This window comes from Hetaerina americana, unplaced genomic scaffold (assembly GCF_022747635.1).
Source record: "Hetaerina americana unplaced genomic scaffold, ioHetAmer1.1.p SCAF_10, whole genome shotgun sequence".
NCBI lineage: Eukaryota > Metazoa > Arthropoda > Insecta > Odonata > Calopterygidae > Hetaerina > Hetaerina americana.
In genome coordinates this window covers 9,808,585-9,826,271 of record NW_027286070.1, presented here as the reverse complement: position 1 = coordinate 9,826,271, position 17,687 = coordinate 9,808,585, and the positions used below count along the sequence as shown (strand labels likewise).

The window sequence follows — 17,687 nt, the reverse complement described above, 5'->3', positions numbered from 1 at the left end:
CATAAAAATTTCGGATTTTCATTGTTGAATCCTGCGCTCTCTGTATGGAAACAATGTCAACTACGTACGTAGTGACAGTCAGCCATGTTGACTTAGTGCCGTTATGTTCATGAGAGGTTGAGAATTTTCGACATTATTAGAGTAAGTTTTTAAGTATTAGCGTAGTTTGTTATTGTGTTTATAAGGGAATAAATCTAATTCTCTCGACGTTTTTATTATTCTGTCCAGAATTATAACTAGATTTATAACATTTCATTCATTATTTGTAGTTGACCTACATTGACCTATTTCTGAAATAGTGATACGTTTCAGCCTGTTTCACCAAATTCGTAATATACCCTTAGTTTATTAATAGTTTGCATCTTAAATCATCAGGATCTCAAAACAAATCCTTTCCTTTGAAACGTATGTATGACTTGCTCATATCAGTCATTTCAAACTTTAAGTTTCTTTGTTTATTAGAATGAAATGTTGTCGACAGGTTTGCGCTGGCATTTATTGCCCCGTTTTATTTTCTTCACGGTGTTCATAAGTATGATGTGTTAAACAATGATGGACCCAAAAATGTTGTTTTAACGGCAGTGTATTTCGTTGCAGCTGATTTTGTTCGCCAAATAATCTCATCGAAACACAGAGATGTTAAAATGTAAAGGAGAAAACATCAATAATTAATTTAGCTTAGCTATGTCAACTAAACAGTACAAATCCTCTTCGGTGGATCAACCTGTTGCTCCTCCGAGGTATCAGCCACCACCGCAAGTCAACAGCAAAGTAAGTCTGACCAAAAATTTCTCATCTGCCCAGCACTTCACCGCAAAGGATGATAAGCATGTACATTCCGGATCAAATGGACTTGAAATGATTAAACCCGTTACTCATCTAGCTGAGTGCACCGTGTATTATCCTAATTCTCAATCACTAATCGATACAAAGGCGAGTAATGTAGTTCAACCACGTCAAGCACCACAATATCCTCAGCCACCAGCGTTGGGCCCTTCAATTCAGCCATCGGCCCAGTGTCCACCACAAAATGGAACTGCCTCGCATGGTGCCCACAGGCCAATTGTAAATGGAAGGACAGTGAGTGATGAAGAACTTATTCGCTTAGGACCTGTGGAAGCCGTTCGTGCTCTTCACAGGTTGGAGATGGAAATGGCGCAAATGACGGCAGATCACCACCAGGTAATTATGATTTGTTATAAATGCTCACTAATTTTCATTCGGAGACATCCCACAGAAATTACTACCTCGTAATTACACCAACGACCTTCTGAAATTGGATTCAAGAGAAGGACATAATTGGTTTATGCCGCTCTTAAAAGTTTATAATTGTCTGGGATAAACTCAGCCTTGTCTTTCCATACTTTTTGAAGTCTTCATAAGATAATGCATGTGCACATTTACAGTATAATCTGTAAGGGATTCAATCAGGACTGATAGGGAAATAGCTGTTAACTTCAATGATCACTCTTGTGCATGAATACTAAATTATCAGTAGCAGTTTGTATGATATTCTGTAGAACTGCTGCACAGCCAACCCCTATTTCTGGTCAAAACAACTACATTTTAGTTTTCTGGAAACAATATTTTTCCCTTCCTGGATTGCATTTCAAAATTAGTGTCAATATTATCACACTCAAAGGCATACATTCCCAACTTTACTCTAAATAATCATTAATTCTAATAATGATAACTATTTCATTTTTATTCTGGTGCCTAAACCAATAAATTTATAGATTGAATTCGCTTCTGTAGTATATTTCAAAGCAAAAGATGCTTTTACAGTGCTTGTTCCCTGAATATTAAATCCTTAATTGAATATCATTTTTTGTGTTTGTGCCCAAAAAAGTTTTCATTTTATTCAAGTCATGTAATGTTTCTGGTATTAGTGCTTGGGTACAGATGTGTTCTAAGCCAGGTGGTGTATTAAAAAATGGGAGTGTAAACATTGCCTAGCCAGCTGCAATTTTCTCTCCTCAGACATTTGTTCAAAAGCTAGAAATGATAAAATGGGAACATTTTTTTTATGTTTATAAGATACCTTTTTTGCAATGTTCAGACCTATTTTGGTTCTTGAGTATGTATAATTTCTTTAGAATGTAGATTTAAAACATCGCTGATTAAATACCTGTACAAATAGTGATTCTCATCCCATACCTGTCGCACTGAATTTCCAATTCACTAAGCAATGCTTGCAACCCCTTGGCTGACTGACAAACTAAAGCTTGGTCATCAGCAAACCTAACTGATTTTACGAATTCCCCACCCACTTTCATTCCTACCTCCAGTTCTTCCCATGCATCTTTAATCATTTCCTCCACGTATGCATTTAACCGCAACCATGGTAATGGGCAACCCTGCCTTACTCCTCATCCAAAGACTGCCCATCTGTACTCTCTGACCCCCACTTGCCCCTGAGCAGTCTGAGACATGTACAGGTTGCGGATTAGCCTCCTGTCCCTCCAATCTATTCCTATTTTATGCAATATACTGATAAGTTTTTACCAGTTCACTCTCAAACTTTTTTTCAAAATCTATGAAACAGGCAAATACGTTCTGATTGCAATCTATATTCCTCTCCATTAGTGATCTCATTACTGCAATGGCATCGTGTGTGCCTCTCCCCTTCCTAAACCCAAATGGATCATCTACTAAGTAATCATTTGCCCTGCCCTCCATTCTTTTGTTGATGATCCTGAGAACACTTCAGCTGGGTGAGTTATCAAACTTATTGTTCTGTAGTCCTCACATGATGTAGCCTTTGCCTTTTTCGGAATAGGAGCTAACACTGATCTCAAAAAATCTACCAGCCAGATTGCTTTCTCATACATGCTACAAATTATTCCATATAGTCACTTCATCCCACATTTTCCTAAACATTATAGTATTTCCACAGGAATGTTGTCTACCCCCATGGCCTTATTTGATTTAACTCCCTTAATGCCCTTTCTATCGCATCGTTGAGTATGCCTGGACCTAAACTATCTTCATCAATGTCATGTTCTCTTTCTATGTGTAAGCTTTTTGGCCTAAGTTCTTTACCATACTGTTCATATATGTATTTTTTCCATCTCTCTTGGATCTTTTCTCTTTCAAGCAGTATCTTTCCCGCCTTATCTCTAACTGTCGACAAAGATTTTCTCTTCTTACTACATGCTAGTGTTTTAACCTTCTTGTATAGCTCACCAATTTCACCCTTCCCCTGCCAACTTTCTATGTCCTTGCACTGGGTCTTCCATCATGCTTCTTTTGCTTTATTTGTTACTGTCTCAACATATTATTTAGCTCTTTGTACTTACTTCTTCCTTAATCTGTGTTTGCATTCTTCCATTTCCTTATGTCATCTATCTTTTCAATCATCTCCCTGTCATCCATGAGTTCCTCATCTTTTTCCTGTTGTCAATTCCAATAGTTTCTTTTGAGGCTTTCGATATCTCTTTTTTAATATATATTACCATTTTTCCTCTATAGTATTTAGCTTGTTCCCTCATTTAAGATTATCTCTATTGCCTACAATATTCCTTCCTTGTCAATCCAGTTAATTCTACATTCCATTTCCTAAACCGCTGGCCCTGCCTTATTCTTTTGAAACAGACACTAAAATTCTCAATAACTGAATTGTGGTCAGAGTCCACATCCGCTCCCGGGAAGCTGTGCGAATGGATCACACTTCATAAATCTTTGTCTAACCATAATATAATCCAAAAATCATGGAATTAATTATTGAGGTGGAATTCCATCACCTTTGTCTATAGTGTTTTTAATGTGACACCGTCACACTAAGCCTGTCCCGTGGGGTCAGATGCCTTTGCAGCCTCCTCACTTAGGAACAGATGCTGCGTGGGCTACCTTTCGTCTGGCTCCAAATCTTCGACCTACCTGGCATGGGATCAGGAGCAATTATCATTGCGTCCACCTGGAGAGCTTTAGGGGCCATTAGAATGTGCAAGTGCTTCTACTATATCAAGGTTGAAGTCCATGATGGGGGGAATTATTGATATACATTTATGTTGAAATATATCTGTGCAAGTTCAGGCATTACGGGTTTCAACAAGTGCACTGTACAAAAATATGAAAACAGTCAGGAAGATATTTTGGATGATTTGGATTTGTAATTTTTAATTTTTTTATGGATTTAAAAATCTATAATTTTACTGCGTGTAAATAAATTTTACTGAATGGAGAGAGAAACCATGGTTATTCCACCCATCTGAATCTTTTAAGCTTAAATATTTGGATGTTGTTGCTGAGTGTAGTGTAGCAGCCTGGAGTGTTATAAGTTTTATTTTGAGTAAAATTATGATTTGATACTCTTTTGTAGGCCATGCGGGAAAATAATAGGAGAGCTCAATCTCAGTCATCCGAAATGAGAGCATTGAAGGAGGTTAATCAGAGGCTACAGGATGACAACCAGGAATTGCGAGATCTCTGTTGCTTCCTTGATGATGATAGGCAGAAGGGGCGCAAGTTGGCACGCGAGTGGCAGCGATTTGGACGATACACGGCCAGTGTTATGCGACAAGAGGTGGCTGCCTACCAAAGTAAATTGAGAGAGCTTGACAATAAACAACAGGAATTAATCAAGGACAACTTGGAGTTGAAGGTATTTGTTGAAATGTTTTGTCACTATATAGTAAGTTGGATATTCATTGCTAGTATTGTGAATTCCAAATTCCTCTATGATTTATAATAAGGATTTCGTGGATAATTTTTGTACTTACCAAGTGGGTCATAAATGTAGAATTAGGTTTGATAGATATAAAATATGGTGATGAAGTTTGATGTTTTGACAGCATTGTCATTTCCCTTTTGATTTTCATCGTTTAGTGATGTTCATATTCCTTAACTCTGGGAAAAAATTTCTTCTTAGAGTTTAAAGATATTCTTAAATTTCTATTTAGTATGTCTGTTGTTGTATTTATCCTTAGGTTGTTACATACTCAATGAAATATGTTGCATTATGATAAGACCTTTAACTTTAATTAAATTGATATTATATAAAACTCAGAGATCTTTTTTCTAGTCGAAATGTTTACCTCTCTGAGTGGTTAATTACCCAACTCCATAATTTAAAAAAATTTAATCTCTTAAAATTAAAATTTTTACATTTTGCATGAAGATAAATAGTAAAAACAGCCTTTGAATAAAGGGTAAGAGTTGCAGTAAGAAGTTTCTAAATCATTTTTTAAATATTTTATTGGAAAATGATATATTTGCGTTGGATATACCAAAATCAGTGATTACTAATCAGTATAACAGTGAATGGAATTTACTTTTGTCCATTTATATTTGGTTTTTTTCATAATATTTCATAAATAGGAGGTAATTCATTACATGTGCATTATTTACATTTGCTTCATTCCATGAATGTCATGTGCAGAAGTACTAATGACCCTTGCGTTTGTGATCACAGGTAGGGAAACCTATTAAAAATTCATTGCAGTTGATGGAATTATTAGGTTTTTATCGTTATCATTTTCTGATAGCTTTATATAACTATGTAAAACTGAATGTTAGTTGGTTTATTGCAAATTGATGATTTTATTCATTTAAGGCAAAACTCACAAAGTTGCTCAATGTATGGTACGCTTCCATGATTGCGCAAGTAATGCTTTCACTCATGGGTGCCTCTCGGATGATTTTATAGGAGCTGTGCCTTTACTTGGATGAGGAACGCAACCAGAGCACCTGTTCATCCTGTGGAGGGGGCGGCCCCCCTCGCCCTGGCGTGCCCAGGGACGATGGCGATGGCAGCAGCTCAAGCACCAATGCTGATGAAGTGACAGGACCGCCTCCCCCTCCACCTCCATCGGTGCCCTCCACCACGCCCACTGTCCACGCCCCCCTGAGTGCACTGCCGAGGAGGCAAGACAACCGCGAGCGACAACCTGAGGAGGAGAACACCCACCAAAGAAGCCGATCCATCTTTAATGGTATTTTAAGTTTTTAGCTGGAAGTAATTGATTTATAAAAAAACAGTTTTTTCCCCACACAGATGATGTCTCAATCAAAATTAAGACTGCAATTCATTCACTTTGATGAAGATGAGACAATTAACTGTCATATTCATTCTCTCTGATATCATCTGCAGCATACATTGTGATTTATATGGGCAAGCTGAGCCAGATGTATTGGACATTGTAAACTGTTGCTGCAAAATTTGATTGCTTTAGATTATTTCTTTGAAAGTGAACTTAGAAAGTGCATCATTTTGGGCAAATAGCTGATGAGAAATTTTATTATTATGGAGATTTATAATAATATTTCTTTTAGAATTGACTCTCTAAGGGTGTGCATCAATTAATTCATTCAGATTTGATGTTCAATATGCCTGGCATAATCAAGTTGCATGTACGGTGGAACCTCTCTTAACTAGTACCTTGCCCAGAGAGTAGCTCGCATATTGAAGAAAAATATTTTGACTACAAATGACTCCCTTAACGAGTGAATTTTCACATAATGAGTGACAAAGAGAGGAATTCCCAGAATGATTGTGTGCCTGCTACTTCAGTTAGTGTTTAGCACTTGTCTCACTTGCATCTTAGTGTTTTTCTAGTGACCACACATTTATCCAAGCTTGTGTTCAGACAATTTTTGATTTTTTTATTGCAAACTTGAATGTTTGTGCTTAGTTTATAAAATGTCCCCGAAGAAAAATCTGTCAGAAGACAGCCATTCGAGAATAAAAATAACCATAGGAATGAAATGTAAAAGTCATTGAAAGGCAAGTAAAATGTGTGAGTATGGCTGTTATAGCATGCACATGTAATTGGTCGACATCAACAATATATATTTTCTTCAAGAATAAGGGCAGAGATGATTAAAGGGATAAATGCTTTAAAAATAGTGGCAAGAATATCTATGTAATGGTTATGTATTTTCAATAATTTTGAAAGATATCTTCTCATATAGCCTAATGAAAAGCAATTGCAAAGCAAAAATATTAACAGAGATATCATTTGTGAGAAGGTGAAAGGGATTTTGCCGACCTCATTAAGAAGATGCCAGTATCATTAATGACCAAATTAGTATTTGAGGAGAGCATGGTTCAAGAAGTTTTAGGAAAGAACCAGCATCCATGGAATTGTGAGGCATGGTGGAGCAGCAGGCTTTGAATCAAAGCCAGCGTAGTACTTCATTGGTGACTTCAAGAATCTCCTAGATTGTGAGGATTACTTGCTGGTACAGGTTTTTAATTGTGATGACACTTGTCTCTTCAAAAGTGAGCCTGTATTTGTGCATCTAACAGTAGATGAGAATGCATTACACGACCACAAGGCGATAAAAGGCCCTCTCATGCTAATATTTCGTACCAATCCAAGTGGAAATTTTAAAGTTTAACCCCTTTTTGTTTAACATTCAGAAACTCTGCAACCCTTCAAAAAGTGTTAAATCCCCAACAGTGGCATTGTTACAAAATATTGAAGTATTGGCAACAAAAATGGTTATTGAGAAATTATTAGTAAAAATGTATACGGTTTGTCGTAAGAGGAGACTAGAAGAAAACCTCAAAAACAAGAAAAGTGAAAACCCTCAAATCAAACCATCAGCCAGCAAGCGATGCGTCCAGATAGTGATTTGGATCAACTGTCTCTGTGCAGCCATACCATTTGGCCTGCAATCCACCCATGTGTTTGCCATGCCTGGAGGGAGAGAAGGGGATCCTGGAGGGTGAGCGCTCTGGTTCCCAGCAGGGTTTCGGATGCATTGTTAGGGCAAAGGAGCAATATCCCTCTTTGACCCGGGATTTTGTGTAAATGGGAGGCCAGGAGTAAGCTAATAATGGCCAATTGACTTCCGTCACGTTTTCGCTCTGGTAGCGAGTGCCAAGGTTGTTGGGGTTTGCATAGGTAGGTCGGAGATGTAAGGGTTTTGGTGGGCCCGGACATTGAGGATCCACCCCAAAACAGGCAGCCAATCCTGAAGCGCTATATCTCTTGAGTTAGCCCTGACAACTGACCCGGTTCTGCAGAGTGGCATCCCAAATGCATGGATTTGTGGTGGGTGAGGAGGCCAAGGAATGAAACATTTATTATTATTGAGGAAAGAACTTTTCTACCACCCAAAAGATCTTGGTGGACACAGGCGGGAGAGATAATTGTTATACTGCATGTAAGCGGTACCTCATTATGTTCTGTGCTAAGGAAGGTGATACTTTGAAAAAGGTTTCTCCTTTTCTTATACTGAGAGTTTTGTTGCAAACTGTACCTGGAGAACCTGGTAGCGTGAAGAAACTATGGAACAGTACACTTCTTAAATAGACCCTAAATGATAGAGCGAGTGGAAAAATTTTGGCAATGGGAATGCTCCATGACATTCCGATAAAGGTGTAGGTGCACCGCACTCTTAACACTTGTCAGGGAGTAATAAGTCATCATGATCTCCTATGCGTGGAGGTTGATGAGATCAAGACAAAATTGTTCTCTTAAGGAGTAATTAATTGTTGCCGACTAACCACAACACGCTATGGAGAAAACATAAACAGCACCCACCTGATTTTGACATTCGGCTACCCGACAAGGTGTTTGTTGGTTTTGAAGTGGTCCCACTGAGAATGTTCATTCCCAACCCCGTGCGTTGCGAGGGCAATGCCACCTGCCTGTGCTATGGCAAAAACACGCATGAGGATTGAGAGTGCTCCTCGGAACCTCTTAATATCAATGCGAGAGTATACACCCTGTGTACTCCCCTGATTGGCCGTGGATGAAGGAGGAAAGGAAAGTTATGGTAATGCAGACGCTTGAAAAAATCCTATACATGGAAGCAAGGAGAAAATACAGGGCACTAATTGCCCCAGCTTTCTCCCTGTACTTTGCTTCTGTTGCATCCATCCCATTACTTCTGTCTACCATCGCCACGCGAACAGACGTCCCAAAAAATATCACTCGATGGGACTGGCATACACCTTGGCTTGGTACAGCTTGGTTCTTTCAAAACTGGACTATGTTTCTATAGTATACTCCTCAGGTCGAGAGTCCTATTTGAGACACCTTCATGTGTTCACAATGCTGGGATTCAGTTGGCCACCAAGGCATTTAGAACCAGCCAAATCCCAAGCCTACTTGCCGATGCAGGGGAGCCTCTGTTGCCCACCCGCAGGACCGTTTTGATGGGCAATTATCCTTTTAAAGTTTTATCCATGACGAACCACCCATGTTTTAACATTCGTTTTAAGCCACGGTTTTTAGACTTATTTGACTGGCAGGGAAAGGCCATTAGACCCCTAGCCATTCATTTTAATGAATATCTCCATGAATTTAATTTTACCTTTCCTCAAATAGGCCCTCTCCTATGCTAAATACCTGCCTTGGTTAACTTCAAAGCGGGATATTAAGTCCATCCCACACACATACCATAAAGCGTTGACGACTGAGTCGGATTGCCAGCGACTCTTTAGTGCCTTCCTCGGATTGCACTCCGACTTCAGCCCTGTCTACACCGATGGGTTGAAGTCGGAATCCGCGTGTGCCTGTGTGGTCGTCTCCCACCACCATGGAGTCTTGAGGAAAAAACTGAACATGTTTTGCAGTATATTCACAGCCAAACTGTCAGCCATAAGGATGGCACTAAGGGAAATAAAAGAAAACAATGGCTCTTTCCTCATCTGTTCCAAATTGTTGAGCGCCTTAAAATCAATATCGGCCATCTCACCAATGCTCCCAATAGTTCAGGAGGTCTGTTGTACCCTCTAATCCCTTCATAGAAAGGGTAACCATAGGTATGACCATAGGTGATGTGCAATCATAGTTATTTAACCTTTGAACTTAAGTAATAATATTAAATCATGCATTATTGTGTGATCTTTTATGTACAGTAATTCCTTAATTATGATTGAGATGATATAGCTCTAGTGTCTCTTAAAGTAATTGAACTGAGTTGGGAAATCAGTCAATGCACAAATATTATTTTATGTTTTACTTAACATGGATTTCATTAAATTCACCATAAACATTTATAATGTATATTAAGTTATAACATTCTGATTTATGAACTTTACAGATCAAATAATGCAGTATATACGAGGCCTTGAGCAGAAAGTCCAGACTTTGGCTGAGGAGAAAAGGGTTCTTCAGCAAAAACTGTTATCATTAAGCTCAGCACCTGATGTGAATGGTCGACTAATCATTTCCAGCCATGGCATCATGGATAACCACCCAGAAAATGGAGTAGTGGAAAATGTATGTAGTGCTAAAGTACATTATTGTGCGATTTCACTTGCTCTTTTCTTCCTCGATCTATTATTTGCATCTAAATAGTCCTCTATTGGTTGTTAGGTGATACATTTCCTGAATAAAAACAAAAAAAATACTGTAAAATCTTATATATTTCTACATTTCTATGGGCTATAGGAAAAAGTGTAATTTTCAGGAAAGTGCAGATTGCAGGAAAATAAAATCATGTCACTCTAAAACTCACTCGAGTATGAGTAAAAATTAATGCCTTGATGATAGAGCAAACTTAAAATGACCCTTAATTATTATACATTTTCTTTAGCTCCTCAAACAAAATTATTTTTTCCCATTGCTTTTGGATTTAACTGTGGGGATTGTGTGTAGGGGAGTCATGCAGAGGTTGTCGCCAACCTGTGAACCTTGAAAAACAATGGAAATCCCTAGAATCAAACGGTAAAACCTGGAATTTTGCAAAATGTCTGGTATGAAAGACTACACAGAATTGGGAAGGATTAAAAGAGTGTCTTATGAAGAAATAAGACAGTGGATCCTGGAAGGTTGGCAGGGTGTCAGAGGGACTTGTGTAAAAAATGGATTTGAAAAAGCTTAAGGCAATATACTTAATTCATTTGAATGTGTGTCAGTTGACGAATTTCTTGGATTCGAGTGATCTACCTATTCTATCAAATATTTATACGTGCGTGTATATAATGCGGCGTACTCTACGTATACGTGAAGTACTGTGTATTAGAATAAATCAAGTATAGATTATAGATGTTTCTTCTTTTTCTCATGGACTTAAGAGATGAAATAACTGTAATAGTAGCAGATCTGTATAAAATAGAATGCAATTAGGAGGCATGCTTCAAGACTTATTTATTTGTGCAAAATTCTACAATAAATTATTGTCCACATAGGTCTGTAAATATTTGGATTTTTTCAAATTTCATTACATAACGCGCTACATCATTTTTTTTGATCATCTGAACATTTTTGTATAGATTAGTTCTTTGAGTGAAAGCGCCATGGTAAATAAATACTCCGTTATAAGTTTTTTCTACGGCTCTAAGTGCCTAAAGAGATGCAGAGTAAGGGCCTAGCCCCTACTCTGCATCCCTTCTTGGGGCCGACTCATTCATGTAAAAGTTACGAATAAGTCACCTATCCTTCCAGTCCATTTCCAATTTATATAATATAGCCATTAACTTGGCCCAATCTACTTGTGTGTTTACTTGCTCAAAATCCATGAAGTGCACAAAGACATTGTGCGTATTAACCTTCTTTTGATGATTCCTAGAAAGATCATTGCTGCATGTAAAATTGAACATATCATCCCATAGAAATAACATGCCACTGCTTGTAACGTTTTTGGAATGGGGATAAAAGTTCATCCAAGGAAATCCTCCCGACTGTATTCCATCATGCTTAATACTGCACATAAATTCAAAGAATCCATGCCTGAAATTTTTCTATAAACTCTTTGGTGATTCTCTGTGGAATCAATCTCTTCCTATTGTCTTGTTTGACATTGTCTTCATTAGCACTTTTATTAATTCAGTATCTAGTGTTCCTGAACCCAAGCTATCCTTGTCTATATCACATTCCCTAAAATATCTGTCACATCCCATTGTATTTCTAAGCTGGATGGCTGGATGTTTTTGCCATAAAGCTCCTCCGCGTATTGTTTCCACTTTCGATGAATATATGGGTAGTTCAATAATTCTGTAGGAAATCCCGGAGATAGGACTCGTAGATTTGGAAAAAGTTTTCTTTTAGTATCTCATTAGACTGCAATTAAAGTTTCAGCTATTATATTCAATGTATTCAGGTTGTGGTCAGCATAGATCCCTATTATGAGGATGTTCTGAAATCCTGCCTTTTGGATTGCTTAAAAAGTTGGAGATGGACGGAGAAAAGTGCATCGAGCTAAAAGGACATTATGTTGGAAAACAAAAAAATCTAGTCAGAATAATTTGTTTTTCTATTTTACCTTGGGACCTATTGAATGACTTATTCATCTTCTGGCTCATTAATAGTTTCCCTGCCTTTTCCCTTATTGTCAGTACAGTTTTTCCCTTGCTACATCCTGACATTTTTCTTACTTTCTTATGTAGAGCGTCTGTTTTTCTTGCCCCAAAATTTCTCTGTATCCTAACTCTGATATTTCGACTATATTTCTTGTCCTTATAAATATGTGCGATGTATTTTTCCTCCTCTTGAAGAAACAAGTATGCAGGTGTAGGTAATTGAAGGGGATTCAAGAGATGCTCATCATTAGTTCTGGGTTTAAGTAGCGGGATGCTATATTTTTGAGCTTGAGGGGAATCAATTAGATGGAGTTTTTACATGGCTTCTAATATTTTTAGTTAAGCCTTATGGTTGCTACTTTTGATAATTTATTTTCTTTTAAATAAATTATAGTAAACTATGCCATTTTCTGTGGGTTTGCCATTTTCTGTGGGTAATCCAGGGGTAGTTGGAGTGCTGACCAGGGGGGCCCGGGTTGGATTCCCGGGCAAGCCTCTATGGGCACCTTCAGCTTCACCTAAGCTATGGAGCACTTTCTGGGAAACCATAACCAGTACAGGGAAAGGAACTGACCCCCCTCGCCTTGTGTGAATTTCAAAGAATTGGGTGAACTCTAGCATTACCTACCAAACTGACCTTATGGTTGATTATTGTGTTTTTAATGCTCTTTTCTGTTTCTTGATTAAGAAAAGGAGAATTGTTTTTTCAGCTTTATTGGCTCTAAGTTGTTTCTGAGTAATGTAGTTCACCCCCTGCTTTGTGCCCTAACAGGAGCAGCTAACTCGCCCTGAGCCTGTGACTCGGGCCTTGCAGGTTTTGGAGGTGAGGGAGCAGCTTGAAAGGTCTCATCCTCTTGGGCAGCCAAATTCGGTACCTCAGAGCACAGCCAACCCAATCCTTCCCATGGAAACTGCTAACCTTGGTGATGGGGAGAAGGCCCTTGTTCGGGAAATGTGCAACGTAAGTTTGGAACAATGCACTTAAAGAGGCATGCATACGAACATAATTTTCTTACTGCTTCAGTTATTTGTCTCTTCCAAGGCATAAGAATTTGTGTATGTTAACATCATACACTACCAGAAAAATACCTTCTAATAATTCCTAAAATGATCATGTTAAATGAGTAACTGTCTCATGCGAAATGCTATTTTACTGTTACCCTCATTGAGGGTGGTGGTGCCAGTGACCAATGTTTGAAGGTTACTTAAATAGAGCTGCTCATTATTATTTTGAAAAGTTCTTAGATAGATGCATTATTCTGCGTTAATCCAAATTGATTTGCTTGCTACATCACATAGAAATTCTACCACAGGGTAACTTTGAAATAGAAAACTGGTATAAATCAGGTTTTTTTTTAAATAAACAAAATACGTTGAGTGATCATTCTTGAATCAAGTGAAACCATAATTTATTAACATTAAATTTTTAAATTGGTATATTCCATAAAATTGACAAACCATTTCACCCTATTTTCCTTACGAATTCAAATTTTGATATATTTAATGAAAAACAGTCATTTTGTCAATGGTGGAAATCAAATATTTACTTATATTTGATGTACAGTTCAAATACGTGTAATTTAGCAAAATATAGTACAGTTATACATTTCTCTGGCTTAGTCATTTTACCTAGCTTAGTCCGCCAGTTTTATACAACCCATCAGATTTTGACATAATATGGTACCAAATTACATTATCCTAATGAAATGAAAGAAGAAACTTAATTGTTGTGAAAGGCTTCATTTAATGCCCTTCTAACTGATGGAAAAAACAAATTAAATTCATTTCTCCTCATATTATTGGAAGAGAGAGATAATGGATGGAAGCTGATCAATTTGAAACTTCATCATATGAGGTTTAGACAGATATGCCAAGTGAGAAAAGGGTTTGCGAAGGTTGTGAAATAATTGCCGTAAAACATAAAATAAAATAAAAATGAATAACATGAAGATAGTAATAATTTATCATATATGAGTAATTAAATGTGTAATAGAGTGCCATAAATATTAATAAGTGGGAAAAACTTTTAAAAAGTGATGCAGCTACTTGTGTGCTTATTTCTTCCATATACTTGTGTACTTATTCCTGTATTACTGCACATAAAACTATCCATGGGGATTCCAAGAGTAGATTTCGAAGCAGTTGGTCTTTGGAAGCAGATTGCTTTGTGTTAGTGTGCTTCTCGCTTTGAATTCAGTATTTGGGTTCATTTTATTCAAATGCCAAACATTTCAGTATTCATCCTATGTTGTTAGAAATAAGAGGGGAACCTGGCATCAGTGGCAGACTCATCTAAGGTCCTGTGTTGAGTTCTCTTCAATGACTTTTTGCTTCTATTTTTGTGAAATAACACATTCTCTGTGTATGTCACCCTGTAATTAACACCATTTATTGTACCTACCCAATAATGAGTGTAAATGCTGGGTCCCATTAATGGTTTGAATCGGATATCAAGAAGTAATTACCCGTCCTCAAAAAGTTCACAAAATCTGGTCACTGTCTATAACTTTCATAAGTAACACTTTTCATCATACTAATAATGTATAAATATAATATGTTTTCCTTATGAGTATATATGCTTTCTTCCAGGTTGTCTGGAGAAAATTGGAAGAAGCTCCAGTATCTCAAAGGAGGTGATAAGTTCTATTAATTATCACTCTAAACATTCCTCTTGCATTTAATAACTAAGGGAATAAGAAGTTTTATTTGTTTCATCTGTGGACATAAGTAATGAGTTACCCTAAGTTATTGTTTTTCATTCATCACATTCTGTAATTTTCTCTATTACCAAATATGTATTTTATTAATTCTTGGCTATTTTATATTGTATATCTTTTGTTTTTAGCTGTGAAATATACTGTTGTTGTGCCTAGTTTTGTAATAACTTTAAATTTTTACATAATTTAATTAATATTCTTGATACTCAATAATGTATTATATTTTGTTGCTTAATTTTAAAGTATGTATTCATGGAATTATGATATTGTCTGTGGGCTGATATTATATACACTCTGTAAATGTATTTTTGATATGTACAACTTTAATTATGTATATATTTGTGAGTATTTGTAAAGTATTTTTAATGTTTTTCTTAACTTTTGATATAGAATATATTTTATCAAATGAAAAATGTGTGCTTTTGGCTGTTGTAAATGTTGCATGTGCCCCTAATGACAATGAAAGAAGAGACTTTTCATGTTACGACAATGATAGTTTCAGCATGGAGGTGATAAGTGGTGGGTGGTAAGCATATTTTATAGTGTTTTTATAGATCCTTTTAGAAAACTTGTTGAAAAGTGACATTGCATTTCAATAGGTTTTTCTTACTCCTTGTATTAAAGAATATGGTTTTCCAATAGTGTAATGTCTCATGTTCATAATGGATCATCAATCTTAGGATTAGTAGGTTCCTATGGCCCCATGACCTCGGTGACCCTCATTTGATTTTCCCTCCTCTATTTTGACCCACCATGTTCACCAACCTCACCCCCCTCCCTCTGATCAATGTCCCACCTGTTTTCAGTCCCTCTCTACCCCCTTTCTCTTTCTCCCTCTCTCACTCACTATCTTTATCATCCTCTTACCCTTTTATATCCCTCCCTCCACTCACCTCTCTTCTTCCACCCATTTCTCTTCTCCCCCCCTAACCATTGGCCTGTCTGGTCTCCACTCTGTCCCTCTCTGTGACCATCCATCTCTCCAAACCATCTCCCCAAACCATCTCTCCAAACCATCTCTCTTACCCTCCTTAACTTTCCCTCCATATCTTCTCACACCTTATTCCAACTGCACTTTTTCTATCCATAATGGAAGATGAAATTAACAATGTTATATGTTAGTGGGGCAAGGTGTTGCCTATCACTTTTCAGCATTCTTACTTGCAGTGTCAAACAGGCAATGTTTTTTTGCTTAAGGAAGGGTTAGGGTAGGGATGTAGAGTTGTATAAGCCGTCCACTCTGCACATGAATGGGCTAATTTTTAGTGATATGCATCATATCACAACCTAATATTATTGGTAATGTAAAATTTATGCAATTTATTTTCAACATAGATTCCTAAGAGTTGTGAATTGAAGTGATGCCTGAATCTTTTAATTTAACTTCTGTGATAAACCTGGAGCCATATCCAGGGTAATTTTGTTTTTAAAGGAAGGCAACCTATACCAACTATTGTAATACCTTTCAACATAGATTTAGCTGTAGAATCGGCATAATCAAAAGATTGAACGAATTCTACCCTTTTCTATTTCCTCAATTTATCTTATATGAGCCCCAAATGCAATTTACCTCAGTCATCAAAGTAACATAAAATTTAACTAGAGCTATTAATGTTAATTTTATTCAATTTTCTTCCATAATCTCTTCCTACCCTCTATCTGCATCCCTGCTCTTTCTCTATTGGCTCACTCATTCCCCTCCTGCCTCAAACATCCAGAATTTCCCCTTTCCACCTTCATCCACCTCTCTGCACCTTTGACCTACCTCTCAGCCTTGCCTTCCATCACACTCACATCCTCCTGCTCTTCTTCCTCCCATCCCTCTTCCACCCTCAAGGTCCCTCATTTCTCCCTAAACCACTTATCTCATACATTGTTGTCACTAAATCCTCTCACTCCCCACTATAGTCACATTCCATGTTGTTCAATAACTCCTTCCTTCTTTCCTTTCTCCATCACTATCTCTCCTTCCCTTCTTTGACCCTCTCTCATCAATTTTCAATCCTCCCTCCTAACCTCAACTCAAGCTGTCTTTATCTCACTCCCTCTTGCTCAACTTCTCCCTTGATTTAACATTAGTTTATCTCTTTTAATTGATCCATCATCCCTCCTTTCTATCTATATCACCTGCCCTCGAGTGACCTCCACACCTCTTGTACTTCACACCCTTCTACCCTCAATCCATATCTCTCCCTAATTTTCAATTTCTCTTTCATAGGTACCGGCTTCCATCCATTTTAATTAAATGCTCCATAACTCCCGCTCATTGTCCCCTGCTTCCTTCTCTCCATTTCATTCCCCTTCACACGTATCATTTTCCTCATAAGGTCTCATCTCATTCCCATGAAGTACCTTCCCACAGTCACTCTTCCTTAAATCATTGTTGTGAGCATGAAACAAATAGAGAAGGGAGTGGGGAAGGCTTCAGTGTGCGATCCAGAGTGATAGTTTAACGAGTGCATGACAGATAAGATTGACCAGAGGTGGATATGGCTAGGGAAGGTGATGTTGAATCTGGAGAGAGAAAGAGAGAGGGGGGGAAGGAGACAGAAGGAAACAAGGAGCAATTGATAATGATGGAGCATTCACCAAAGGTAGTATTGAATTGCAGATCTCATCTGATGCTCATTCCAAGTGGAGGCACAAGTTAGAAAATAAATCTTAAGACTCATTGGAATAATAAATCCAATCTGTTCCTTAGGTTAATTTATTTATTGGGTCTCATTGAATCAACAGGATTACCTGGCTATTCTGATAACTTTTCTGAACTT

General features: G+C 37.5%; 1 protein-coding gene across 2 annotated transcripts; it reads left to right on the top strand.

The window, feature by feature from the left end:
- The first annotated feature begins 79 nt into the window (after positions 1–79).
- Ccdc85 (coiled-coil domain-containing protein 85) lies at positions 80–15,191 on the top strand. 2 transcript variants are annotated; one of them, XM_071597037.1, is made up of 8 exons: positions 80–141; positions 598–771; positions 934–1,182; positions 4,322–4,603; positions 5,648–5,933; positions 10,000–10,178; positions 12,972–13,160; positions 14,789–15,189. In XM_071597037.1, exons 2-8 carry the CDS (start codon positions 685–687, stop codon positions 14,834–14,836), a joined length of 1,320 nt encoding a protein of 439 aa, XP_071453138.1. In that variant the 5' UTR covers positions 80–141; positions 598–684; the 3' UTR covers positions 14,837–15,189. The 2 variants fall into 2 exon arrangements, with proteins under 2 accessions (XP_071453138.1, XP_071453130.1); XM_071597029.1 differs by having other exon boundaries at positions 598–1,182; positions 14,789–15,191.
- Positions 15,192–17,687: the final 2,496 nt, after the last annotated feature.

What these genes read in the sequence shown, in the direction of transcription:
- Ccdc85 (XM_071597029.1), top strand. Translation starts at nt 685, where the DNA reads ATGTCAACTAAACAGTACAAATCCTCTTCGGTGGATCAACCTGTTGCT. An exon ending in AAGCCGATCCATCTTTAATG is followed by an intron (nt 5,934 to 9,999) that starts GTATTTTAAGTT and finishes TGAACTTTACAG; the next exon opens with ATCAAATAATGCAGTATATA. An exon ending in TTGTTCGGGAAATGTGCAAC is followed by an intron (nt 13,161 to 14,788) that starts GTAAGTTTGGAA and finishes GCTTTCTTCCAG; the next exon opens with GTTGTCTGGAGAAAATTGGA.